We start from the raw sequence: 25,144 nt of genomic DNA, 5'->3' as shown, positions 1-25,144 counted from the left end.
ACGCTATGAGCAAAATGAGCCAATCAGACGGTGACAAACGCTGTTACGCTTTACGACGCTCATGTTCTCTCATTGTAGGATGACACTTTGATACTTATAAGAGTGTGTGTGTGACGCGTGTGGCGTGGACTGTTCACTGTGTAAAAACACATCTGCTATATCAGAGATATTATACTAGTACCTAGTACGCAAGATGTTCAATCTTGTCAAGTAAAATTTTATATCAACATAGCGACAATAAATAAAACATAATATTACGCTTGCTTAGTCAGTGAGAATAGATTTTAGACAACTTTCAAATGGAGCTACCTCAGGCAGAGAAAAATTAGCAGATCAAGTGAATTGAATAGACCACGCGCGGCCATGTTTATGTTTATATACATTTTTACGATCAGTTAAAGTTCAATAATATTTAAGATTAAAATATACAGAAGAACTTTATCGACAGTTGAAAGCTATTCTGCCATACTAATTAGAGACTAATGTTGATGGTTATGATCTCACATTATATGACTAAGTTATGAGAAAAGAGTAAATTACATTGTAAGAGTTTCATTGAACTTATTGAACATTCTGCATATATTAAAATTAACTGTAAACAGTTAGAATATTGCGATGGATTCTAATGACAGAGGTTAGTTTCACCATTGATGAGTTAACTCCAAAACTTAAGTTTTTGTTTATTTTGTATGCAATTATTTTTTGTATCAATGAACCACATTTACATGTTTATTTTTATTGGCAGGATTTAGCCTTGACAGTAGTAACATGTCGATGTCTTCTTTGGGACCTCAAAGTCCACCTGAAATAAAACCTGACACAGCTAACTTGATAAGTCCTGGAAATTTCAGCCCATCTAATCCAAATAGCCCAGGGTAAAATAAAGCAAGATATGTCTTTAATCTTTTGATTCTTTTCAGAGAAAATTATTGTTGCAAAAGTAAAATTTAATTTGTGCTATCAAATAGAAATCTTTTATAATCTAGCTAGTTAATTTTTGAAAACAGATCTCTCATTGGAGTCCCAGGCAACATGAATAACTCATCACCAGGTAATCGTAATCCAGCCAATGCCAGTACTGCTTATCCACCAAACCATCCATTATCTGGAAGCAAACATCTCTGTTCTATTTGTGGCGATAGGGCCAGTGGCAAACATTACGGTGTCTACAGGTAAGATTATTTTTGTATTGTCTGGGTATTATGAAATTATTATTAATTTAATATAACATTTTATATCCAATTTTTCAGCTGTGAAGGCTGTAAAGGCTTCTTCAAGCGTACAGTGCGCAAAGACTTGACCTACGCTTGTCGCGAGGAAAGGCACTGCCTAATTGATAAGCGTCAGCGTAATCGTTGCCAATACTGCCGCTACCAGAAATGTCTTACAATGGGTATGAAACGCGAAGCCGTGCAAGAGGAGCGACAACGCACGAAAGAACGCGAAGCTTCAGGTGCAAATCCGGGCTCTGTCGCTGGATCTGAAGCGGAAAGTTGTACTAGCAGTTCGCACGCCGACATGCCTATCGAACTGCTTCTAGAGGCCGAACGACGTTTTGACTTTCTTGGAGAGAATCAAGCGGCTTATGATCAGTACAGCACACACGGAAACAGACAGATCCGACAGATGGTCGAGTGGGCCAAACGAATACCTCAATTCACAAGTTTACCTCTGGAAGACCAAGCATTGTTATTGCGTGCCGGATGGTGCGAATTACTTATCGCCGAGTTCTCACACCGTTCGATCGATATCGAGGATGGAATTATTCTGACGACAGGCCTCACGTTACACAGAAATTCGGCTCAACAAGCAGGAGTTGGGCCGATCTTTGAACGTGTGCTTACCGAGCTTGTACTCAAAATGAAAACCATGAAAATGGACAAAGCCGAGCTTGGATGTCTTCGAGCTATAATTTTATTAAATCCCGAAATTCGCGGTTTGAAGAATTCTCATGATGTGGATTTGCTGAGGGAGAAAGTTTATTCGACTTTGGACGAATATGTCAAACAGCATCGACCTGATGAGCCTGGACGCTTTGCTAAATTACTGTTGAGGCTACCAGCTTTAAGATCGATTGGTCTCAAATTTACCGAGCACATGTTCTTCTTTAGATTACTCGGTGACGTTCCTCTCGACGATATACTTACCGAGATGCTTGAATCCTCATCTGATTCTTGAATTACATTCTATTATGTCGTTTGACTTTTACAGCTTGTTAAGTATTTTTCTGAATCTAATTTTCGCGTTAATCATATTATTAGTCGTTCGTCGTTTGTATTTTAATCGGGAGATTTTATCAGACACTGTTTATCCGCGCGCTGTTGAAAAAGAAAATTTTTTCATATTTTGTTCCAAAGAAATTGAATCTTTTTGAAAGTGAAAATGTTTTGATCATTATTCATCTTTCTTGGCTTTGTTAACTTTTTTATTGCCGCGCGGCATCAGGGAAATGTTTGACGTTCACATAGGAAACGATAATTGACTCATTGTTCTGAGAGTGTGGATAAACACTGCGTGTGTCTCACACAATTTACCTCTTTATTTTAAGAATAACGTAAACGAGAATATTTTTTTAAAATAGTTTACATCAAAGAATGAATAGTTCAAATATGTATAAAGGTTGTTACATTGATGTCTCGAAGTAACTATTAGAACCCATAGCTCAGGGTTGAAATAGTATTAAGGAGACCAGCTGGTCTTAAACAATGAAAATTCTAAGTATTTTCTTAATGGTCTAAAAAACATTCTATAAAAGATATTATATATCCAAAAAGAATTTTGAAAAAATTTATAAAAATTCTCATAAAAATTGACTATTTCGAAAAATTCTTCGCTTATTCTAGAGAACTGATACAAAGAAAGATAATAAAATCTTCAAAAATGATTTTCATTCACTCTAACAGTCAGAAAAATATGGCAACCCACTTTTCTTCTAAAAATAAGGTGTTACTATTAAAGGGACTTTCTAAAGAACTTACATGAAATTTTAGGACTTAAAAAAAAGAAAATGAAAGCATGTACCAAGTACTTCAAGATAAAAACATTTTCATGATGATAACTTTATTGGAACGATTTTTACACTACAATAAATAAAATTTATAATTTTCATTGTTTAACACCAGCTGACCCCCTTATTGAAAACGACGTATTTTTTTCGTTGCCACGACATAAATCATATTTTTAAACTAAAAACTTCCCTTCAGCAAGGCTGAGTAATAATGAGATATAGAAGATATTTCTGGTTAGCTTATAAAATACAGTTTAAAACTACACTTAAAAATTTATTTTTATGATTTTTATGAGGAATAATCATTTTTTGATGATTTTTCTAATATTTTACGTATACTTATTTTACAAGACGTTTGATATACTATTTCGTGTTACTTGTAATTTTAATTGAAATCATTTTGGAGATTAAAATTATTGCATATATATCATAATATTCAAATTAAGTCTATGTAAAAGACATGAAAACATGAAATAGAGCAGATCACGGTTAACATTTTTAACATTAGTAATTTAAATTAACAAAAAAAATGTTTAACTAATAGTAAATTTTGAATTGAAAATTTATTACTTCTACCTCGTTTTTTTAAAAATTTTGAAAGTTATTAAAATTAGATTCAAACTAATTATTAATACTGATATTCTTATTTTAATTCGATGAATGTTGCATATAATGTAATAATATATATTTTCAGCTATAAAAAAAGATTAATTGTAAAATACTGATCTATTTACCTTTTTTAAAATCAAATTACATTATTGTAATTGGCAAATAAAACTTATACTAGATAAATAATTTGCTTGATTAACCTGTATCTTCTCTGACTAATTTCTTAAAATATGTTTTTTTTTAATTTTCTACTATACATATTGGTTATACAGTAATGATTAAGTATTATCACATTGTAAGTTGTAATTCGAAAAATAATGTGTAAATTTAAGATATTTCAAGCAAGCAATGTTTATATTAATTAAATAATCTTTATATTAAATTTTTAAAAAGTTATTTGTTAATTTTTAATTCTTGCAAGATGTGCAAACAATACTTATTTTAAATTGAAAAATTAAAATATATGCTAACCATGTTTTAAGAACAAATAAAAATAGTTTCTGTTAAAAATTAATTATATTTATTTTCAAATAAAATAAATACCTTTCCTAGTTTAAAAATACTTAAAATGTATTTATTTATAGAAATACAGCATTTTGCAGATGTGTGATTGATAACAATGTTCATTAAGAGTAAATATGTACATACAATTTATACGGTCCTGTTAAAGAACATTCATAAATTGAATGGTTCGTACAGAAGAATAACAGAAACGTGTTTACAAAAATTTTCTTTTAAATGCTGCTTGCTCATTATCAAATATATTGTCATTATTGCATACACTACCATTTCTTAAGAGATTTCAATTTATTGTCTCTTTTGATACCTAATCTTCTCAACCGTCTCCAGTATTCTTTTGTGTTTGGATCAAGTTCTTCAAGAGGTGGTGGTGGTCCAGTGCGAATAGTCCATAACCAGTCAGGATACTCAGAATCAGGTTTCAATTCAACATCTTGTCCTCCTTCTTTTAAAATGTTTGTTCCACAGCAATATTTTACAAGTTTATAAGTATCTTGCTCTACAGGCAAAACTTTCTTTTCTGCAATTGGACCTTTTCCTTTAGTAATTTTTTTGCCTTTTGCCACTCCTATCCCTAAAAGCAACAAAATTAACAATACGTTAAAACAATTAAACACGTTAAAAAATATTATTATTTAATCAAAATATTTAAAACTACAAATATAGATTAAAAATATTATATCATAACTGAACACGACTTTTTAATTGTGATTCGTTTTTCGTTATAGTTTAAATGGTATTGATGAAAACTAGAAACCACTCACCAGGTAATGCATAATTTTTTGATTGAATATAATATTGTAAAGGAAGCAAATTTTTTGTAAGTCGAGATAAATTGGATACAACAAACAAAATCATTTTCATACAATCCTTACAATAAATCGAAAAGATTTAAAACGACACAATATCACCGATTATTTTGAATTGATAAACTCTTTGTAAACTTTGACAGAATTGTCTTGATTATTTTAACTTAATATTTGACCGAAAGAATATATAAATTATTTCTTAACCAAAGTATAAGATTAAGTGTTTAACAGCAGAAGATGCAGTCGACTGTCGACCAAGTGTTGTTTTTCTAGGGATTTTACATGACATAATAGAGATTTTGATAACATCACTGACTGCACTATAGAATAGTAGCTTGGAAATCAGCTGACATTGTAATTCGTTCACACGCATTATCTTTAAACTTATACAGTACAATATTAAAAGCAAATAATGGATATCTATAATTTAAACACGTATCATCAAATATTGGATCAAGTATATTCCCAGGTAAACATCAAAGTATCTAACTGATTTTATAAATGTAGACGATTTTATTTTGGCGATAAAAATATAAGAAATATACGGTCAAAACAATGTTATTTGTGTTTATATGCTTTTACCCGCTAAATTGATCATACAAAATTTTGTTATTTGTACGATATTTTTTTGAGACCAGCTAAAGTCAATCTATTTTCAGCAATCTAATATTTCTGCTGACTAGATTTTATAGGTTTAAAATTCTTGTAATAAGCACGATCAACTTGAATTTAATTTTTATTAAGTGTACTTTAATAATTGATAATAATTAATAAAATGGCAAATAACTTCAATTTCAGCATTTTCGTAACAAATTGAAAAATGAAATAATAAAGTGTTTTCTGTTTGATTATAATACAAGAGTGTAAGTAACTAGCCAAACCTAAGTTTCCACTTGAATTTAAAAATTAATAATTGTGAATGCTTTTTCTTGTTTGGGTTGTGTTTATGAATCTTACACAAATATAAATGCTGATTATGAAATGTTTTAATTTTATTACTTACATTTTTTAATAATTCTTTTGTCATCTAAAAGAGATACTTTTATCGAATTGTATATCTATAAATATTTCTCATCAATAGCATACGTGTTATTTAGTATCAAGCTTATCATACGCTTTCAAAATACTTATTTTTTAATTTTACAGAGTATTAAAAAAAATGAAGAATCCATAAAAACATGGACACAGTACAGAGATAGGCATAAAAAAGTCATTGAAGGACTGCAAACAATTGTGAATGATGTATCTGTAAATTGTGTAGTACCTTTAGGCAAACGAGCATTCATGAAGGGTAAACTTACTCACACAAATGAAATTCTTGTTTGCATTGGCGATGGATACTTTGTGAAATATAGTTCTCATCAAGCTGTTGAATTATGCAATCGAAGGATAAAGCGTAAGTAGTCAGAAAAGCTGTTTGATTTTTACTTTAACAATGTCAATTTCTTTTTTTTGTTTTAATTAAATTAAATATTTTAAATACTTAATATATTCACCAGGTGCTGAGAAAATGTTAGAAGACCTAGAGAAGGAAAGAAATTTATTTGAAACACGCCAAATGTTTCCTTTAAGTATGGGTGCATTTGAATCCGATGATTGTAAAGATATTAATGAATACTGGGATGATAAGAAAATAGAAGATTGGAGAAGTAAGTTTCATTTTTATCTTTTGTTTTTATTACAAAAACAGAAATTAATATTGTAATCTAATATTTTTAGTTGAACACAGAAAGAAGGAAAAAGAATATAGACAAAAGTTGATTGAGTTAAAAAATAGTGAAAAGAAAGAGATTGTAACAGAAGAGGATTTATTCAAAAGGCTTGATGAATTAGAACTTGAAGAGGAACTATCTGATGAAATTAATAGGTAATAGAAAAAACAATACACTTATTGAAAGCTTTTTTTTAAAAACATTAATTCATAAAGTTTCATTCTTTGACTTATAATCAGATTGGAAGGAAAATATGATGATGGTTCTGATCAAGATCAATCAAGCATGGAATCAGAAGATGAACCAAGAGGAAATGCAACTGAAACTGAAGATGAACAAAATAGTAAGGAAATAGAGTCATTGCCTATGCAATCAAATAATCAAACTTTCATTGAATCAGTAACAGAAACGAGTCTCAAATCAGAAACAATCGAGAAACCTCCCGAAAGTATGACACAAGTAAAGGATAATTCGGCAATTAGTGATAACCAATCAGAAAGTTTATCAAAATCAACTGATCATACGGCAGTGACAAATAAGCAATCCGAAAATTTGCCAAAAACAAGTGCTGATATAGAAATTAACGTTAAGCAACCTAAAAGTTTACCAAAAACGACAGTTAGCCAAATACCTAAAGTCGTATCACCTGTCATCATTGACAATAAAATAAACGGAAAATTCGAAGTATCCATTATAAGTGAAGATGAGATAGAAAGAACATTGAGACCACCGATATCTCGTTCGCCATCGAAGTCAACCTCATTCATTGAAGAAACAAACAAAAAATTCGACGAGTCACCCATGTCAGATAGCAATATTGAAAGATCCAAAAGTTCTAGTAGAAGAGTATCCTTTGCCGAGCCTCATTTCGTAGAGTGGCAACCACCTGACGAGCATTCTGAAGAATCGAATCAAGCAACTGCCAGTGACGTAAAGTCAGATGAAGATAACGATGAAGAGAATTTGATAAAGATTGAATTCAAACATTCCGACAAATTACCCAGCGCGGATAAAGGTAAAGAAGGTGAAATTTTAAGTCCAGACGACGTTTATCACATGTTCAGCACACCAAAATCCATTCTCAAGAAGAACTTCGAACCGTATCAACACGTCAGAAGAGTGCCATTGATCGATGAAACTTCCGACGAGGAGTACCACATCGAGATTGACGATGCTGTTAAGTCCACTTACAATTTGGTACGTTAATAATGATCTTTTCGAGCAATGAAAATTCGTCGTAGATTCTTGCATTCAATTTCAAAGAAAAATCCACTGTTATAAAAAAAATTCATTATGTTACTTGAAATTAGTTTTTGCTATCTTTCTTAGAATAATTAAAATACAGTTATTGCAATCATAAAGATTCTTTTTCCATTTAATTTGCAGGTGGTAAAAGATATTAAGGAGAGGAAAGTCGGGAGGGGAAAGAGTGCAGATTCAAACGAAGCAACAAGTACAAAGAGGCCAGTCAGCAGGTTCAAGCTCGAGCGAACCAATTTGAAGAATGATAATAATAAACGTTGAAGAATATAATGTAAAGTCTTGTTAACGGTTCGTATTAACTTTAATAAAGCGAAATAGGTTTTTATTTTTTACTAATGAAAGTCAAAGGCGTGCTGATTGCCCGAGCTCCCTTCGAGGAGAAAAATTTAGTTTGATTTAAACGCGCAGAGTAAAGTTGACGACCCAATTCCGCGGTGAAAATTTACGTTCCAACTGTGCTTGAGAAAGCTCCTCGATAAAATCAATACTAAAAGTCCAAATAACTCTTTGAGGCCTCCTTGAACTTAGTATTTTCGATGCGCGTGCGAGCAGCAGTAACTTTCTTGCTTTATTATCTTGCATCTCAATGGCTACCTATACGAAAATGGCAGGGGTGCGACATGTGGCAAAGAAACTATCCCCCTTGCGCGTGCGCAAATTGCACGGGTCGAGAGAAAAAAGTTTGACAGCATTATCGCGCGATCAGGCGCGCAACTGGTAATCGTGCGACTCGCGGAGGAGCAGGCGTTTATCACGAGCAATTCGAAACGGCAATGCCCTGACAGATAACTCGATTGCACGGTAGTAAAGATTTCCCGAACGCTCGACTTGATATCATCTCTCTCTCTCTCTCTCTCTCTCTCTCTCTCTCTCTCTCTCTCTCTCTCTCTCTCTCTCTCTCTCTCTCTCTCTCTCTTTACGGGCGGGCATACTAATTGAAATTGTTGCTGGCATCCATTAGGGAAGGATGGCGAAGTATATATGAGGCGAGCGAGGAGGCCAAAAGTTACCGGCGTTGAGTAGCTGGCCTTGAGTGGCGTATACGCTTGTCACGCGATACTTCCGCGCTCTCTGTTTGCAAGGGTATATGCGCCAACCGAACCGAAGGTTTATTTCCCACAGCACTGGTCCGATCAATTTCAGATAAGTGCCTCGTGTGTCGCGCAACTGAAAATTCATGAAGTGCGCCACCGCCGACCGCAATTATTTAGCTCTTTTCTAAATTGAACGAATTTGTCGTTGCCGCCAGAACTTTTCTCGTTGCCGCTCGCTCTGACCTATATGTGCATCAAACTGCACGCCACGGGTAATCTACGATTTTTTTTTCTTCTTCCAAAAAAATCTTGGCCTGCTCGCGGATGGATAGAATTTACTGCTTTAGCTGCAGCAATTGCCGAATAAAAAAAAAATAAGAGCGAGAAGAAGCTGTTGGCGCACTTTAACGGACTATTTTTTACTTTTTTTTTTCATTTTTACTTCCTGTCGTTGCACTAACGACGGTTGTAGCTGCGATCAATTCAATTATTAATTTGCAATTTCGTTATTTGGTCGGTAAGAGCGATCAAAAAATGGATTCGATTCGATCGTTCTCTTTCACAGGAGATAGTTTGATTGTTTCGCTCGCAAATGAAATAAATAATGAGTTTAATTGGATTCCTTGATTATATCTCATTGTAGCTTGTAAATGAAATAATTAAGTTTCAATGTATTTGTGATTTAATCTTGATAGTTTAAATGAGTATACATGTGTATACAACGAGCTACTGCATTGAATTGAAGCTTTCAAACGAAGTATTTTATATATATAACCTAATTCGAACGAATGTAAATACGACTTGTCAAAGGGACCAACCTACTTTTAACATGAGAAATCAAAAGTCTCATTTACTTTCGCGTGAAAATCGTCCTGAAAAGGACATGATTATGGCAAGTCGTGTTTTACAAAGGGCTCCGGTTATGTTCAAGAGCCTAGCGAAGAAAATGAGCTCTCAAAAAATGATTTTCGCTTACCCTTTAGCCTTCATAATCGTGCAACGTGCAGAGTTCTTTCAATAAACATGGTGCCGAGCTTGAGGGGATTTTCTGATCCGCACAATGGGGATTTTGGATTTTCCAACAAAGGAGATCAGAGTTTACACCGAATACTTCAGACGAAAACAGTTTTACGATGATTTTCACATGGCAATTAAGAAAACATCCATTTCTCGTGCTATACATTCGTTAGCCACCTTTATCGATAAGTTCCATGTTACCCCATATTGTAATGAAATATTTATATATTATTTATCAGCGTAACGAGCATGTCATTTATACTTTTAATGGAGTAAAAATGGACGGATATAGGAATATAACTCGTTAATATATGGCAGCGAATACAAGTTCAGCGCGTACAAGGTTTTAATGAAACGTGAGCATATTGCTTACACGGATTTTTGGATGTTTCGCGAAAATCTTTCGTTCGAGATAGGCGATATTTGGTTTTTGCATCGTCAGAACGTTCAACTGGAACGCGACAGCTTATTGAGAAAGCCGCGATACGAGCTGCGATCAACCACTGAACCTCGAGAGCAATGCCAAACCGATTCCTATCGAACCCCGGCTGCACAAAGGACTCCGCGAGGAGGACGGGTCAATCGGGAGAGCCGCCGCGGGAAAGCGCGCGTCCGCACGTCGGCCAAGCGAGCGAGGACGCGCGCGCCTCGGAGCGGCTCGGAGCGGCTCGGAGCGCCGCGATTGATCCGCGCGCCGCGGGCTCGGCGCCCGCTCCGGCGAGAGCGGCGTCCGCGCGCGAAGGCGCCGCTCGGATGAAGCCGTCGGGCCGCGGGCAGCCGGACGCGGAGGGCGGGGCGGCGCGGGGCGCGCACGCAGCCCCGCCAGCGGCGGTTCGCGGGGCATGCGCGCGGGCGGCGGGCCGAGGCTCGGGCGGGCTGGCCAGCCGCCCCGTCGGCGGCAGTAGTGTCTGCGCGGCGGCCGAGGGCGCCGACAGTGGCATGGGCCGGCAGCTGGTGCCGCTACTGGTGCTGCTCGCCTCGGGTGCCTGGCTGCTGCTGCTGCTGCTGCTGCTGCTGCCGCCGCCGAGCGGCGCGCAGTCGTCGCTGTCGCGCCACCAGCAGAGCCAGCGGCCGGGCTTCATCGAGCGCCGCCTGCGCCCGGGCGCCGAGGGCGGCCCGCCGCGCGCCGGCCCCGCCGCCTCCATCCGGCACTCGCGCTCCCGGGCGCGCAGGCTGCAGCAGCCGCGGCGCGCGAGCAGCTCGGCGTCGCCCGAGCTGCTGCTGCTGCAGCCGGCCGACGAGCAGCTGCAGCTGACCGAGTGGAACCTGAGCGCGGCGGCGCGGCCGCCGGGCACCGGCGAGGAAGGGGCGGCCGGGCGCGCGCCGCCCGACGACGACTACTACTTCGAGCAGGACGCGGCGCTCGGCTACGAGGCCAATGCCACGGACGACGGCGGCGCCTGGGAGGAGCGCGCGCGGCGCCCGGCCAGCGAGGGCGACATCGTCACCAAGTTCCTCAAGATCATCGAGAACCAGCACTACCTGGGCGCCAACTGCACGGCGGGCACGGACCTGAACCTCGGCGAGGGTGTCGTCGACCAGTACGCGCAGGAGCGCTTCCGGCTGGAGGCCAACCTGGCGGTCAACCGCGCCAACATGCTCACGCGCCTCTGGAAGTACGCGCCCGAGGTAATGCAAGCCTCGGAGTACCTGCTGCACGCCAGCGTGCTCAGCATGGTGGAGTTCGACGAGGACATCTTCGCCGCGGGCAACTGCTACGACAAGCTGCAGTACCGCGAGCGCTGGCTCTTCTGCCCGTTCGCGCACCGCCTGCAGGACGAGGACGCCGTGCTGGTCAAGGACCTGGCCGTCGAGTACAAGTACCTGAGCAACAGCAGCGAGTGGTTCTACATCGCGCGCAAGAACGCCGAGCGCCGCATCGCCAATTACAACCAGTACCAGTTCAGCCGCGGTGAGTCCCTCGCTCGTTCGACCTGACCAATCGATCTCCGCTGCCGCTGCCGCTGCGTGCGCGCCACCCTCTCCCCGCGAGCGACACACGGCGACCAATCGATTCCCGCTCTCTAACTCTCTCTCTCTCTCTCTCTCTCTCGCGCGCGCGATTCACGCTCCTTTTTCCCTTCTCCGTGCGCGCCACCAGCGGCGCCGACTTCATCTCTCTCCGCGGATGAACGTCTCGCGCTCCTCCCCGAGGGCAGCTTCCGCGCTCCGATTAGTGGCCCGCTTTGCTGTCCGGGCGTGTGCAGCTCGACGCCTGCCGGCTAGCTTTGCGAACGGCGCTGTCCGTGCTGATGTCTTCTTCCTCCCTCCCTGCTCGCTGCATTCGACGTTGCTCGCGCGGGGCAATCGTTTGGCGTGCGTCGATGGGCTGGAAAGAGGTCGAGTCGTCGCCGCGCGACGTTTGAAAATTCAGTTCGCGGAGCGTGAATTCGCGCGGGCGCGCACGGCCGGGCTTCGAATCGGCTACTTGGGAGGAGAGAGAGAGAGGGTGCGCGAATCCGAAAAGCGACGATAATAATAAAGCGGAACGAGGGCAAGGTTCGCTGTTGTCGCGCGCGAGCTTTCTGCTACGAATCCGGAATCTCTGACGTACGTAAGGGACCGAGTATAGCGAAGGATGCTTGGCACCGCGCGAGCCCCGTTGACGTGGTACGTTCCCTGCTGGAGCGCGTCGTCTCGCGACGCGAGGCGCGCGCATCCGAACCGTTCCGTTATGGCTGGCGACGTACGCGGACGCGCGCGTGCATTTTACAAATTTGCCCCGCGCCGGGAGAGGCGCTTGATCAACGGCGCACCAGAGGACCGCGCGCGACGAGCGACGTGGAATGGCTCGAAGCACGCGCGCCCGCGTTGGTCCCGCGAGAGGGGACTCGCATCGCGTCGGACAATATGCAAACTGGTGATTGGCCAACTAATTGAAACACAGCTCTCGCGCGCTATGCAAATTTTCGGCCCTCTTGCAATCTCGACGCGCGACCGCGGACTCGCTTCGCTCGTCGACTGCGATAGCGGAGAAAACGCGGCAACGACCGAGGCAGAAAGGGGCTCGCTCCTCTGGTCGAAAGCTTATTCGTAGCAACATCCTCTGTCGGGCGGCCCGACTGTCGATCCTAACCGTGTCGCGAATCGGTCTTGACAAATTGGGTTTCCTATTGATGTTTTTTGCGCGCCCGTGTGGGCCGTGTGGCTTGGTTTTCAGCTCGACCGATATATTTCGGGAACGAATTCCAAATGAATTTCGTACAATCTATTGGCTCTGCCATTCTATAATAAACTTGGACTTCATCGCTTATTAATTTCACACCTTGTGAACCCCTATCGTCTGTAAATAGTATGTCATCGGTTTTGCGCTCGAAAAGTCGTTATTTTTCTCATATCCACGCCCGACCGGTCATCTTAATTAACGAGCATTCACAGTCGGATGAGCGTCGGCAACTGGCGCTGTTTCCCCTTCCGACGGAGATTTTTCCTATACTCGGATTTAGAGCGACATTCGCGACCAATGAAATTCCCTTTCGGGAACTACCGTCACAGCTCTTTCGGAAGCTTCAATTTGCGAGAGTGCTCGCGACGTATTCCGTCGAATAGATAGCAGTGTACATTTGGTTGCATTCTCTTTTCGCGCTATCCCCCTTTACTCGGGAGGCACGTGTGCTTTGTGCCTAACCGGCCGCCTGGCGCATCGATTCCCGCGAAGGTAAAAAGCAACGTCGCGTTTAATTGCCGTTGGTCAAAAGAAAAAGCAAGTAGCTCGCAGTTCCGAAATAGGCGGTTGATCGACAGCTAATCGTCAACGGCTCGCACGAATCCGACCCGCACCGAGTTCTTTAATTTTGGAAGCGATGGCTGCCACCAGGATGAATGAATAATTCACGGGGTCGCGAGCGTCCACCTTGCAGCCGCGATCCATCCGCGTGGTCTGAAATCGACGAGAGTCCCTGGGGGAAGGGGGAGTCACCGCGGACGGGGAAAGACCGAACCGAGGCGCTCGCACGTCGCGAATCGAAAACGCGAGCGGAACTCGTTGCCGTCGAATTACACCCGTTTTCGCAGTAATTTGTAATCTGCTCGCGCTATCCCTGCTTGCCACGCAAATTGAAAGAGCCGGATCGGACGTGCACGTACGCGGAGCGTGCGCGCGCGCGGCCAATTAACACGAAGCCGTGAAAATGAGAGAGAGAGAGAGAGAGAGAGAGAGAGAGAGAGAGAGAGAGAGAGAGAGAGAGAGAAAAGAAGAAGAGAAAGAGGAAGACGAAGACGAGGTGCGCGCTTTTAATTAGTCGGGGCGGCGTGTTCGCAGGCTACCACACGTACACGCACAACGAGAGCAGCCACACGGAGCGCACGGAGGACGAGATTCTGACGGTCCGCTACGAGGACGGACGCTGGTCGAAGCCTTATTACGATTGCGGCGGCGGCCACATCTGGATGTTGACCTACACCGTACCCTTCTTCGGCTTCGCCAACGACACCTACTACTTCAAGTGAGCAGCCCCGCTCCCCGATAAATCTGTTAAATCTGTTGCGAGTTCGAGGCGAATGAACCTCCTCGCGTGCGTTTTCGCGGAGATAATTTGTTGTTGTTGCTGTTATTGTTGTGTGTTTGTTTTCGTCGGGCGTCTCGCTCAGCACAGCCAAGCACGAAACTATCGATCCCTCCTCCACTCCAAGAGAGTACACACTCATTTTATTCCATTTGGATGGGCTCGGTATCTCCTCCAGATGCGAGTGCTTGTCATTGATATACCACTCCACTCCCCCCCCCCCCCCTCCTTCCTCTATTTCTCACCCTCTCTCCGGCGAATGATTACTCGTTAGCGCGTGAAAAATCACGCACACGAGCGAGAGCTCGTATCATTCAAATGCCCCGATGAAAATAATTCCGCCGTAATTCATTCGAATACGGAGCGCGCTACTTTTTATTCTTTCTTCCCTTCCACCCACTCTCGGGTGATATCCTCTTGTACCACTTGACTGAATAACTGAATAATAGCTCGTGCTCAGCTACGCAAACAGCATTGCTCTTACTTTTTCGCGCGGCGCACTTCATCATCCGTACGCGCTAATAATTTTTCAAAAAAAAAATAATAAATCAATAAAATAATATAACAAGGATCTCTAAAAGTTCCATAAAGTTTCTTTCGCAAAAAAGAAAGAGAGAGAGAGAGAGAGAGAGAGAGAGAGAGAGAGAGAGAGAGAGAGAGAGAGAGAGAGAAAGAGAGATGAACCCGAACAATTGTAAAAGAAATCACAAGCTTTTTACGTAAAAGTAATGCCGCCGTAAAAACTTGCGCTTCGGCTCGCTCTCTCGAGTGGACGTAAAAATTTTTTTTTTTTTTTCGAAATTGCCCCCTTCGTCCCGAATGCCTGAAACTCGGCGCGACGGTAAGCATAAATTGATTTGACGGCTCTGTCTTCCTCGCCTCGCGCGCGCGGGACAAGGAAAAAGAGCCCGAGCCGTTAAAATTTGGCCTCGCGCGTGAAAACTGCGCGCAAAAAGCCGAGAACGCGGATTTTACGCGTCGGCGAGCGATCTAGACGATCGCGCACGACCCTCGGTCGCTCGTCCGCCTTCGAGAAATGCAAGTAACTATTGGCGACGTACACCGAGATCTGGAAATTTATGGCACAGAAAGCCACAACGATAAAGGACTCTCATCGATCTCAAAGCTTTCTTATTTTTAACATTCCGGCCTGTTGCCGTTGCGTGATTTATGGCCCCATCTCATCATTTCAATCAACTTTGTTGTCCTTTTATGACGCGACGTTTTATTCGACCCATTTTTATTTCGTTATCTTATCGGGAACAACGAAATGGCGACAATGTTGTACAGTTTCAGCTTGACACGACTGACATTTTGCTTTTGACTAGAGCAAAAACTATTATAATTCGTAATTAAACTTGAAATTTGCGGTAAATGTTCCCGCAGCGAAAAATTTGCAATACAACAAGCTACGTGACATTAATAAGAACTCGACGACGTCGCGTAATTGTACTGTGGTTGTGAAATTTAATAAAATTTAATAATCGCGATAACTCAATTAAGATTTTTTAGCGTCCCATTTAGCACACGAATACACATAAATGTTTGGTGGACTAAAAGCACCTTGCGAATCCTGTACATTGGCAAGAGTTTCGTTTCTGAAAATACCGAAAATTTGTTCCATTCTGGCCTCGCACATTTCGGAGCGCTTGAAAGCAAAGCTCTACAGAGTCGAACCCTCCTTCGATGTTCCTTTCCTGCTGTTAATGAAATATTTGCGCGTTAAATCATACTCGCTGGAATTCTCGCGCGCTTCTCGCAAAAGTCTCGAGTATTGAAACGAAAGACTCGAGAGAGGGCGAAGTCGATCGCAGCCAAGCGGAGGGTCAATTGGAAAAATCGTCGTTAGAAGCACGAAAGGAACGGCGAGCGGACGGTGGGCAGCGTGGCGCGGACGGAGGCATTGATCGAGCCTTTCGATGTTGGCAGAGGGACGAGCGGCATCGACATCGATTTGCGGAGAGTGGACATAGACCAGTGCCCGCTGCCGCCGGGCTCGATGCAGCTCAACATCTTCGCCAACAGCTCCAAGTGCAAGAGCGAAACCACGAAGGTGAGTGCGGCAGCGGCGAATCCTTCGCGGAGCCCCGGCGCTCTCACGCGGGCGCCACTCTGTTGCAGTGCGAGGCGATTCCCGGGCTGGGGTTCCGGCGGGGCAGCTACCGCTGCGTGTGCCAGCGCGGTTACTACTTCCCCGACACCAAGTCGAGCAAGCGCTACTACAACGGCACCCTCATCGAGGAGGAGTACGAGAAGTACATGCTGGTGAGTTTGCGCGGCCGCGGCCCTGCCTCGCGAGCTCTCAACGAGCCTTACCTGTGCGCAAGGGCGAGGAGAGCCAGTACCCGCTGAGGGGCGCCTTCGAGTGCCTGCCCTGCGCCGAGGGCTGCGAGTCCTGCGAGGACAGCTCGCCTTGCATCGTGTCCCTCAATTGGGTCATGAGGACCGCCCTCCTCATACTCGAGTGCTGTATCATCGCCTGCCTGCCCATCGTCGTCATTTTCACCTGGAAGTACGGCAACGTCAAGGTAACCTCGCGTCTGCTTCGCGCCGCGCCGATCGCTTGCGTTGCCCCCGATTCGTCTCGCTCGGATTAGGCACTTGGTTGCGTCGTTTTTCATCTCTCTTGGCGCACCGTCTATATTCAATTACTCGTGTGCGTCGCTTTTTCACGTTTTATAATCTGCTAATCCGCTTTCAAACTCAAACCGGGAAGACTTCTTGCGATTTTATCAATTTGATAAGCTCTTTAACGTGAAAATAGCGTTTTTTTTAAGCCGTTCTGTGAGTGATCGCGTAAGCCGGCTCTCGCACCCCCGTGTGCGTATATATCCTTGTGAATTTTACTATCCATCAAGTTTTTCGAGTCGAGTGAAAGCGACTTTGCGAATGCTTTCAGCCGAAAAGGACGTTTTTTTTTGTCGCTCTATCCAGTTGATTGAAATTTCACGGGCTCGTAAAAGCTTCGTACGTACACCATTGATCAAATATTCAAAATGCTCTTCACTGCCATACAGCCGTTCGCCGAACTCCGACACAAGTACCTTTTTTCGCGTATACACACACATCCTAGCTTTCAATTTGGAGGCAGTCGAGCGAGCTTAATCTTGGCGATCATTTCTATCCGCGGATCGTAAAACGAAGATCAATTATTTCATTCGACGCGAACGCGTTTCCAGCGTACCTCTCAACGAAAATCTCACGGAGCGGAAAAAGTTCACTCGACCGAGTTGGAAATTCATCGGGTTCGTCAAAGAGCTACACGGTTAAATTGAATCGCAAATAAGATTTGCCTGTAAAAGCATCCGGCGCTACCGTATACCGTACGCACGAACGTAGAAACGTAGAAACGTAGAAACGTACGCTTGACGCGTGGATCGCGTTCTTTCGTTATTTACGCTTCTACTGCAGCAACGCCTCGCTCGACAGAGGGGGCAAGCGTTGAAAGCCGTAGGAGAAACGCACCGACGCGTGAAAACGGAGCGCTCGCGCGAGCCGGGCTCGAATCGCACGTAGCCGCGCGTCCGTGAGAGCATCGATTCGTCCGAAGGGCGAGACGGACGCGCGCGAGTTGCGCGGCCGACGACCGAGCGCTCCGTCGGAGAGTGTCCGCGAACGGGCGGCGCGGGAGACTGGACGATGCTCGCGAGGGGCTGCACCGGCGGTTGCCGCGGACAGCGAGGCCGCCGACCAAAGTTTCGGCGCGGCCGAGCGGCCGAGCGGCCGAGTCGTGCATAGCGTGCGTGCGAGCCAAATCGAAGCGCGCCGGCCTTGGGCGCTCTCCTCCGATTAATCGCCGAAAATCTCGCGCGAAAGACGCGCCGCCGACGCCAGCGCGAGACTACGAGGCTAACGACGAGCATTCCGATGCCCACAGGTTGTTCGCGCGGCGAGTCCAGTGCTGCTGCGCGTCATCGTCCTCGGAGCCTTTTTCATTTACTCCACCGTGAGTGCCTCGATAGTCAGAGTATATTGGAAGCCAGCCACCTTTTCAGCGTCTCTGCCTGTGTACATGTATTTCTTTTTGTTTGTTGCGCCTTCCCGCAGACGATAGTCATGTATCCACGGCCGAACGTGATCACGTGCACGCTGCGCGTCTGGCTGCGAGAGATAGGATTCTCGCTGACTTACGGCGCGCTCATGCTCAAAACCTGGAGGTAAGCTCTGCGCCCGGCGTCGAAAAGCCCCGCGGCCTCGCTAATCGATCGTCGAGTCGTCGCGCCAAGATCGTAACGCGGTTAAGCCGCAGTCCCGCGGGCGCGAGCCTCGCTGCCGTGTTCCCAAATGTTTTCGCGCCGATTACGCTCCCGGCGCGCGCGCGCAGCGGAGCGCCGTTCCCCTTTGGCCCGTTTCCCTCGACCTCTCGCCCCTGCCTCGTCGCTGAGGGGGGGAAGCTCGCGCGGAGCTCCTTAACTTTTCTAATTTCGTTGAAAAAGTTGGCCTTGCCGTCGCCGAGGTGGAAAGCTGACGAGGCAACGGCGATTTATGATTTTCGCGCTCGCTGCGCTTCTTTCTTTGTTCTTTGGGCTCGCCCCCGTTTTCGGGGACTCAGCGCGATCGCATCGTCGCTCCTCGAGGCTTCTTCCCGGACCGGCCGCCGTGCGCGCACACGGGCAGTACGGCCTTGCGCTCGAGTCCGCGCGTTCCGCGGGTGGTCTTGCTTGAAAAACACTCGAGTCAGCTTCCCGCAATGCACTATTTCCGGCGACTGGCGCGTTTACAATCGAGCAGCCCGGTTTCCAAGCCCGACGGCGCTCCCGGCAACGAGCATCCGGAGCGGTCCGCGCGTCCGAAAGCGATCCTACCCAAGCTGGACTTTCTGGAGCGAATCGTCCCAGCCCCTGTCCCCCCGCCCCCCGCCCCCCGCCCCCTCGACGGTCGGATAACGCTGTTGGCGAAATCGATCGTTTCACATTGCAGGATATCGGTGATATTCCGCGTGCGCTCGGCCAAGGCTGTCAAGATAACCGACATGAATCTGTTGAAGCGCCTCGGCGTCATCGTCACGATATTCAGCGTGTTCTTGGGTATACGCACGCTGGTGGCACCGCCCGTAGTCATCGTCGGCCGCACCGCCGACGACCTCAAAGCTTACCTATGCCGGACTGATTGGTGGGACCATAGTTTTACGATACGTGAGTTTCAGACCGAGCAGGCCCGTTCGGCCGAGCGCGCGCCCGTAACCGTCGTCGCTTGTCTTTTTCGCAGTGGAAGTGATGTTCCTCGTGTGGGGTATTAGATTATGTATAGTGGTCAGGAAAGCACCCTCGGAATTCAATGAAAGTCGTTTTATATCAATGGCAATTTACAATGAATTCCTGTTGTCAGTCTTCCTCAACGTGTCCATGTGAGTGCACGTAGCAGCGCTGTAGCCTGCGCGGACCCGCGCTAATCGGCCCTCGCGTTGCAGGTTATTTTTGCAATCGCCGGCCAATCCAGACCTGCTCTACATCATATTCTTCTGCCACACCCAGCTGACCGTCACGCTTCTACTCTGCCTGATTTTCGGTAGCAAGGTGAGTCACACTGCGCGAGCGCGCTCGCTGCGAGGCGCAGGCGGTTTCCGTACAACTGCTCGAATCGACAGGCGTACGTGGTGTTTCGCGGAGGTGGCAAGGACGACCCCAACGGCAAGCTCGTCGGCACGAGCAAATTTCTGGGCAAGACTTCCCGCGCCCCAGCGACGAGCAACCAGACCAATTCCATGTCGCTGCACCAGGCCAATCTCACGGAGGACAGCGACGGAATGATGGTAAGGCCGCCTTACCGTGGAGCCGAGACCGGCCGACCTACCTTGCCTCTCAAACGCGACTTTCCTGCTCAGGAGGAGTTCCGCAGATTGTACGCCCAGCTGGACTTACTTAGGGATAAGAATGCGCGCTTGGGTAACCGACACATGGTCGAAAAAATAGCAGCGATGATGGAGGCTGCGAACCGCGTTGACACGCAAGTATCCACATTGCACCCTATATCTTGGCCTTTGGTAGACAAAGAGAAAACCAATAGTCTGTCCAATACACTCACGAGGTCTTGACCTTTTCTTACGTTATCCGCGTGTGCATATAGCCGCTTGCTATACCTGCGCGCAGTCGTCCACCTGACCAACCATCTGACGTGTGCCTCTCTCGCTCTTCCAGACGGAAAGTAGAGGCGTCGCCGAATGCGCAGATCGAGCGGCGGATATCCGCTATCGAGGCGGCGATCAAAGTCAGCGACCTGGAGAAGAAGAAGGAAGCGGCGCCAGACAAAGCCAAGCGGACGGACGAGGCGAGGACCAAAGAGGCGCTCGCCACTGTTGCCGCCGACGAGGGTGAGGGCAAGGACAAGGACAAGGACAAGGAGGACGCGGCGACCGCCGCCGCCACCGTTGCCGCTATCACCTCCACCTCCACCGCCACCGCCACCGCCACCGCCACCGCCACCGCCACCACTGCCGAGATGACGCCGTCGTCGCCAGCCAACCTCGCCAAAGATCAGGCGAAGGAGCGCGGCAAGTCCGGTCACGCCAGGACTCATGCGATTGTCATTAACCTCGATGACAAGTCCCGCTTCTCCGAGGAGGTCACCGTTTAGAGATCTTAATCAAAGTGTCGCGGCGCGCGAAGAGCCTCGCGTGTACAATTCTTACGGTTGAGCGTGCTTCGGGCTTTGAGCATCGGCCGATAAATTACGCTCGAGCCGAGATACGAGTGAGAACACCAATGTTAGAATTCATCATCACACCCTGCCCACGCCCTTCTCTTGTGCGAGCTACATCGACGATGCGTTATTTTTCAACAGCCGTCGCTTTGCGAATCACGACGAATGTGCTCGGTAATTTTGACGCACGACAGTGATCGATACGACACGATAATACGTACACTTGGAAATACCATTTCGTTCCGGACGTTTTCTTTGCTTCACTGCACTGCGTCGTACTTTTATTTGACGCGTTGTGCCTTAATTACTGAGTTTTCGCAGCACTAATGATTCCTAGATTATAAGACTGCTATCGCAACTATATGACGCTTCATTCCTATCGATATAGCTAAGCAAATCAATCTATAGGATGTGTATGGTCGTACATCAATTTTCCTTCGTGAATTAATTGAAGCTCCTGCTTTTACTCTGCGACCTGTATTTTGCTCGCGAATCATTAACAAAAAAACCTTTTGCGTTTGACAAGTTCCTAATTAGTTGAAAGTAAACAGCATTTCCTGAATAAGAACTTTGCTCGCGTGGTTATATCGTAAATTTCCAATATTTCACCGCTAAATTAAATCGAATATCGTGTGTTCGCTAGAAAATGCCAACAGATTTTTAATTTTAGTCAAATTTAATTAGAAACTACGTGGCAAATGTTTTCGAACTTGCTTCAATATTGTGAAATAACGTATCGTCAGAAGTTTGAATTGCGATGTCGTTGAAGACAAAAAGTTTATTGTACATAGATGTAATCGACAAAAAGGAAAACATCAAGCACCTACGCATAAATAAAAATGTGCGATTTACTGTTATTTCCCATAAATTACTTAAACTGAAACATTTTTAAAAGATAAGAGCTTGCATTGAGGAGTCCAATACACTTGCAGAGACGCGCAAAATGAAATTCAATGAACAGACAATGATTCGTGATATCTGCATTACTAATTTATAAAAACATGAAAAATTTATGCGCAACAACGAAAACATCAACTTGAATCCGAACCCGCCTCTTTCCCCCCATTAAGTTCATAATTTACATTGTTTCAATTGAGTTACTGAACAAAGTTGCACCGTAATACCGTTACAATTGTATTGGCGACAATTGTAAATAACGTGATATTTGACATTTGATATTTGAACAAGCTCCACCCCCCACCCATTTGCTAACTGTTACGTAATTCATGTAATGTTGATTGTTTCGTGTATATAAAATTCCGATGATACACATACTAAAGCGAAACTCTTGATATAATAACGTTGATTAAGTTAAGTTTTCTGTAAATATATTGTAAATACGAATAATGTGTAAATGTGAAATCGCATTTAATTATTTACGCATTTGAATGGAACAAAATTAGGCATGAATCCAAACGTGATTAACGATGCATATCACGAGCAAAAAGAAAATTGACCAATACCTACATAAAAAAAAGTGTAATAGCTTGTTATTTCCAACTGACTATCCTGCAATTGAACCGATCATGTCGTAAAAATAAAATTATGTAAATAAGTCGCTTTTATTCTGTAACAATCGGATGTGTTCATTCAATTTATCAAAAATCATTTCGAGTAGCGAAAAATAAACTTTTTAATATTTTACATAAATATTTGAAATGGTTCGTAGTAATTAATATTTAAAGGTGTCTAAAATATAACGCCTAACACAGAATTAAGGTTCATGATTTGAATGGTGCTTTCAGCTGTTATATAAGTTGTTGCTGCTGAAATAAAAATAAAACATTAATTCCTCGAGGAAATGTACATATTTCTATTGTATTTCGCGTTTTAATGTTGTGATAATGGAAAGACTTATGTGATATGAGTTTTGCTAATCGTTAAAAATCGATTAACGTCGAGCGGAGAATTTGATTTTATGTAGTTCATGTGATACATATTTAGATTAAGAGGAATAATGTCACGTTGAATATTATTTATTTCTGCTTTGATAAAAAAATAAAGCAAGTAATTTTCCTTTTGTCATTTCGATATAAATGCCTTATTCACGAAACTTCAAACGAATTGATTAAAAAAAACTATAAAAGATACAGGTGACTAATAATGAACAAAGAAATTGTATAGGAAATGACTAAAGCAATTGTAATTGAAAAGTAATAGAAAACGAACGTTGACGCTAATCAAATTGTAGATCCGTTAAGTCTATGCCACACCTTTGTACTAAAGCAATGATAACACTTTCAACAGCAGGCTTGAAGTGAGTAAGGAACCACGTCAGTGTCTGCGGTGATACCAAAAATATTGCGATTGCGCTGACGACGGCTGGAGCAAAAAGCAGGCAGATGATCTAAACGGGTAGAAAAACCTTCGTCAGTCATATGGGCTCGGAAAATGTGACATTAAATGCGAGTGTTATACAATGTCGTTTTATCTTTGTTTGTAATATATGTGTAAATAATAAAAGAAAAACAAAATGTCTTTTATCCCACACGACTTATACGAGACGTTGAATGTTTTCATTCAGAAACGCATGAAAATTATAAATTTCATGTTATGTGTTAGTTAAAAATCTAGATCGTAAATAATAACGAATATAACAACTGCATAATACATTACACATTGAATCCGAGATATCATTGAGAAATATGTCAGCTCCAAAAAAAGTTTTTATCAAAAATATCTTCCATTATTCAAGTGGATCTCCAATTAATAACCCATTACGAACTTTTCCAAGTACCATTTCTTGATATTCACTTCCGAAATAAAAGTTTTCTATCTTCGAAACTCAAAACTTTCATTTAACCTTACTACTCAGCAATACGGGTACAATGAAAATACTTTATCTTACATGCCATATCCAAGTTACAACCATCCATCCTATGAGAACTGTTGCCGCTGTCTTCAAATAAGTTATAAACTCAGTGGCATCGATGATTTTCTCGCAACTGGACGAATAATAACTCCCCATTTTCAAGCGATTTCCGAGTTTGCACTTTTTTTAATAATTATATCTTTGTTGAGTTGTTGATTTTTAATTTTCATGTGTTATGCGAAACCAAACGAAAATTAGAATAATTCATTGCAATAGTAGGAATTTTTTACTTGTTACTTGCTAATTTAGTATGTGAATTTGGAAAAATTTTAGTATGTAAATAAAAATAAAAAGAAAACAATTGATAGCCTGACTTTTTTTCTGCGTGTATACATTCCTTTTGTTTTCCTTTTTCTTGATTATCATTCTGCACCTTTGAAGTGCAAAGAACAGTAATTCATTTGTGTTATTTCATTTTTATCATATATTTCAAGCAAATAATTTGAAGTTTGTTATTTCATTTTTTACGTTATTTACAATTTTTCGTATTCAATATTTTTGTTTGAGAACAAATTAACTGCACTGTACTCATTTTTTCAATCAAATTTCTTCCTAAAATATTAGGAAATAAATTTTAATTGCTGTATTTTTATTTTGCCAAATCTTCTTAGGTTATGAGTGTATTAAAAAACGCTTTTCCACTCCTTAGGTCTCCACAGTTATGATATGTTCTTGCAGTATATTCGGTGGTATAGATGATTCGACCTGAGAGCATTTCACTGATAACAGTATACTCCGAGCATAGATAATTGTCAAGTGCATCAAGTACTAAAACAACGAAAAGTTATATCATTTTTACATATCATAAGTAGGTCATTACTAGAGATAGGAATAAGCAACGCTTCATATGAATGTATCATTGAAACAACACACGCAACTTGAACGTCTGCGTTTAACAAAAATGTATAATTTCAGTTAATAGTCAAATTTTTCCGTGTTTAATTTTATTACTTACAATTATAATTTTTCCGAGTTGTCGTATAATGGCTAAGAACAACGGGTTCGCTATCGTTAAAGTAAATAACAATAAATTAAGAAACATTGAAATCGTTAATAAAACGCCGCTCAGTGTTACGAGCAATATAAATTCGACCATGCTGAAGATCATCTGTAAAAAACAATGTAAAACACTTTACCTTTGCATAAAAAACTTTCTAC

The 25,144-nt window shown here is 43.3% G+C and overlaps 4 protein-coding genes across 6 annotated transcripts; 3 read left to right on the top strand and 1 right to left on the bottom strand.

The window, feature by feature from the left end:
• Positions 1-108: 108 nt before the first annotated feature.
• Positions 109-3,576, top strand: LOC131674036 (retinoic acid receptor RXR-alpha-B). Its single transcript, XM_058952480.1, has 4 exons — positions 109-634; positions 746-875; positions 1,008-1,172; positions 1,251-3,576. Exons 1-4 carry the CDS (start codon positions 616-618, stop codon positions 2,176-2,178), a joined length of 1,242 nt encoding a protein of 413 aa, XP_058808463.1. The 5' UTR covers positions 109-615; the 3' UTR covers positions 2,179-3,576.
• Positions 3,577-4,135: 559 nt separating this feature from the next.
• Positions 4,136-5,184, bottom strand: LOC131674037 (large ribosomal subunit protein mL54). Its single transcript, XM_058952481.1, has 2 exons — positions 4,900-5,184; positions 4,136-4,709 (listed from the first exon to the last, which is right to left on the bottom strand). The coding sequence occupies exons 1-2, from the start codon at positions 4,997-4,999 to the stop codon at positions 4,399-4,401; spliced, it is 411 nt and encodes a 136-aa protein (XP_058808464.1). The 5' UTR covers positions 5,000-5,184; the 3' UTR covers positions 4,136-4,398.
• An 87-nt stretch (positions 5,185-5,271) lies between these two features.
• LOC131674034 (unconventional prefoldin RPB5 interactor-like protein) lies at positions 5,272-8,233 on the top strand. Its single transcript, XM_058952478.1, has 6 exons — positions 5,272-5,413; positions 6,091-6,340; positions 6,444-6,593; positions 6,664-6,811; positions 6,896-7,853; positions 8,043-8,233. The coding sequence occupies exons 1-6, from the start codon at positions 5,357-5,359 to the stop codon at positions 8,178-8,180; spliced, it is 1,701 nt and encodes a 566-aa protein (XP_058808461.1). The 5' UTR covers positions 5,272-5,356; the 3' UTR covers positions 8,181-8,233.
• Positions 8,234-10,889: 2,656 nt separating this feature from the next.
• LOC131674051 (probable G-protein coupled receptor 158) lies at positions 10,890-24,279 on the top strand. Of its 3 annotated transcripts, none has more exons than XM_058952511.1 (13): positions 10,890-11,882; positions 14,232-14,415; positions 16,405-16,528; positions 16,597-16,740; positions 16,803-17,003; positions 18,353-18,421; positions 18,523-18,632; positions 19,396-19,610; positions 19,684-19,822; positions 19,886-19,991; positions 20,063-20,227; positions 20,300-20,421; positions 20,613-24,279. In XM_058952511.1, the coding sequence occupies exons 1-13, from the start codon at positions 10,910-10,912 to the stop codon at positions 21,046-21,048; spliced, it is 2,988 nt and encodes a 995-aa protein (XP_058808494.1). In that variant the 5' UTR covers positions 10,890-10,909; the 3' UTR covers positions 21,049-24,279. The 3 variants fall into 3 exon arrangements, with proteins under 3 accessions (XP_058808494.1, XP_058808493.1, XP_058808492.1); XM_058952510.1 differs by having other exon boundaries at positions 20,300-20,502; XM_058952509.1 differs by having other exon boundaries at positions 20,063-20,502.
• Positions 24,280-25,144: the final 865 nt, after the last annotated feature.

The sequence above is a fragment of the Phymastichus coffea genome, unplaced genomic scaffold (assembly GCF_024137745.1).
Source record: "Phymastichus coffea isolate CEN01 unplaced genomic scaffold, Cenicafe_Pcof_1.1 PCOF00209, whole genome shotgun sequence".
NCBI classification, from domain to species: domain Eukaryota; kingdom Metazoa; phylum Arthropoda; class Insecta; order Hymenoptera; family Eulophidae; genus Phymastichus; species Phymastichus coffea.
The sequence above is the reverse complement of the archived record's forward strand: the minus strand, read 5'-3'. Positions and strand labels throughout refer to the sequence as shown.

Bases quoted from the DNA above. Each gene is read 5' to 3' on its own strand.
- LOC131674036 (XM_058952480.1), top strand. The intron at 876-1,007 runs GTAAAATAAAGC...TTTTGAAAACAG, and splicing joins TCTAATCCAAATAGCCCAGG to ATCTCTCATTGGAGTCCCAG. The intron at 1,173-1,250 runs GTAAGATTATTT...CCAATTTTTCAG, and splicing joins AAACATTACGGTGTCTACAG to CTGTGAAGGCTGTAAAGGCT.
- LOC131674037 (XM_058952481.1), bottom strand. From the start codon at position 4,999: ATGAAAATGATTTTGTTTGTTGTATCCAATTTATCTCGACTTACAAAA. The intron at 4,710-4,899 runs GTGAGTGGTTTC...TGTTGCTTTTAG, and splicing joins AAAAAATTATGCATTACCTG to GGATAGGAGTGGCAAAAGGC.
- LOC131674034 (XM_058952478.1), top strand. From the start codon at position 5,357: ATGGATATCTATAATTTAAACACGTATCATCAAATATTGGATCAAGTA. The intron at 5,414-6,090 runs GTAAACATCAAA...TTAATTTTACAG, and splicing joins TGGATCAAGTATATTCCCAG to AGTATTAAAAAAAATGAAGA. The intron at 6,594-6,663 runs GTAAGTTTCATT...TAATATTTTTAG, and splicing joins GAAAATAGAAGATTGGAGAA to TTGAACACAGAAAGAAGGAA.
- LOC131674051 (XM_058952509.1), top strand. From the start codon at position 10,910: ATGGGCCGGCAGCTGGTGCCGCTACTGGTGCTGCTCGCCTCGGGTGCC. The intron at 18,422-18,522 runs GTGAGTGCCTCG...GCCTTCCCGCAG, and splicing joins CCTTTTTCATTTACTCCACC to ACGATAGTCATGTATCCACG. The intron at 20,503-20,612 runs GTCTTGACCTTT...TCGCTCTTCCAG, and splicing joins CTGTCCAATACACTCACGAG to ACGGAAAGTAGAGGCGTCGC.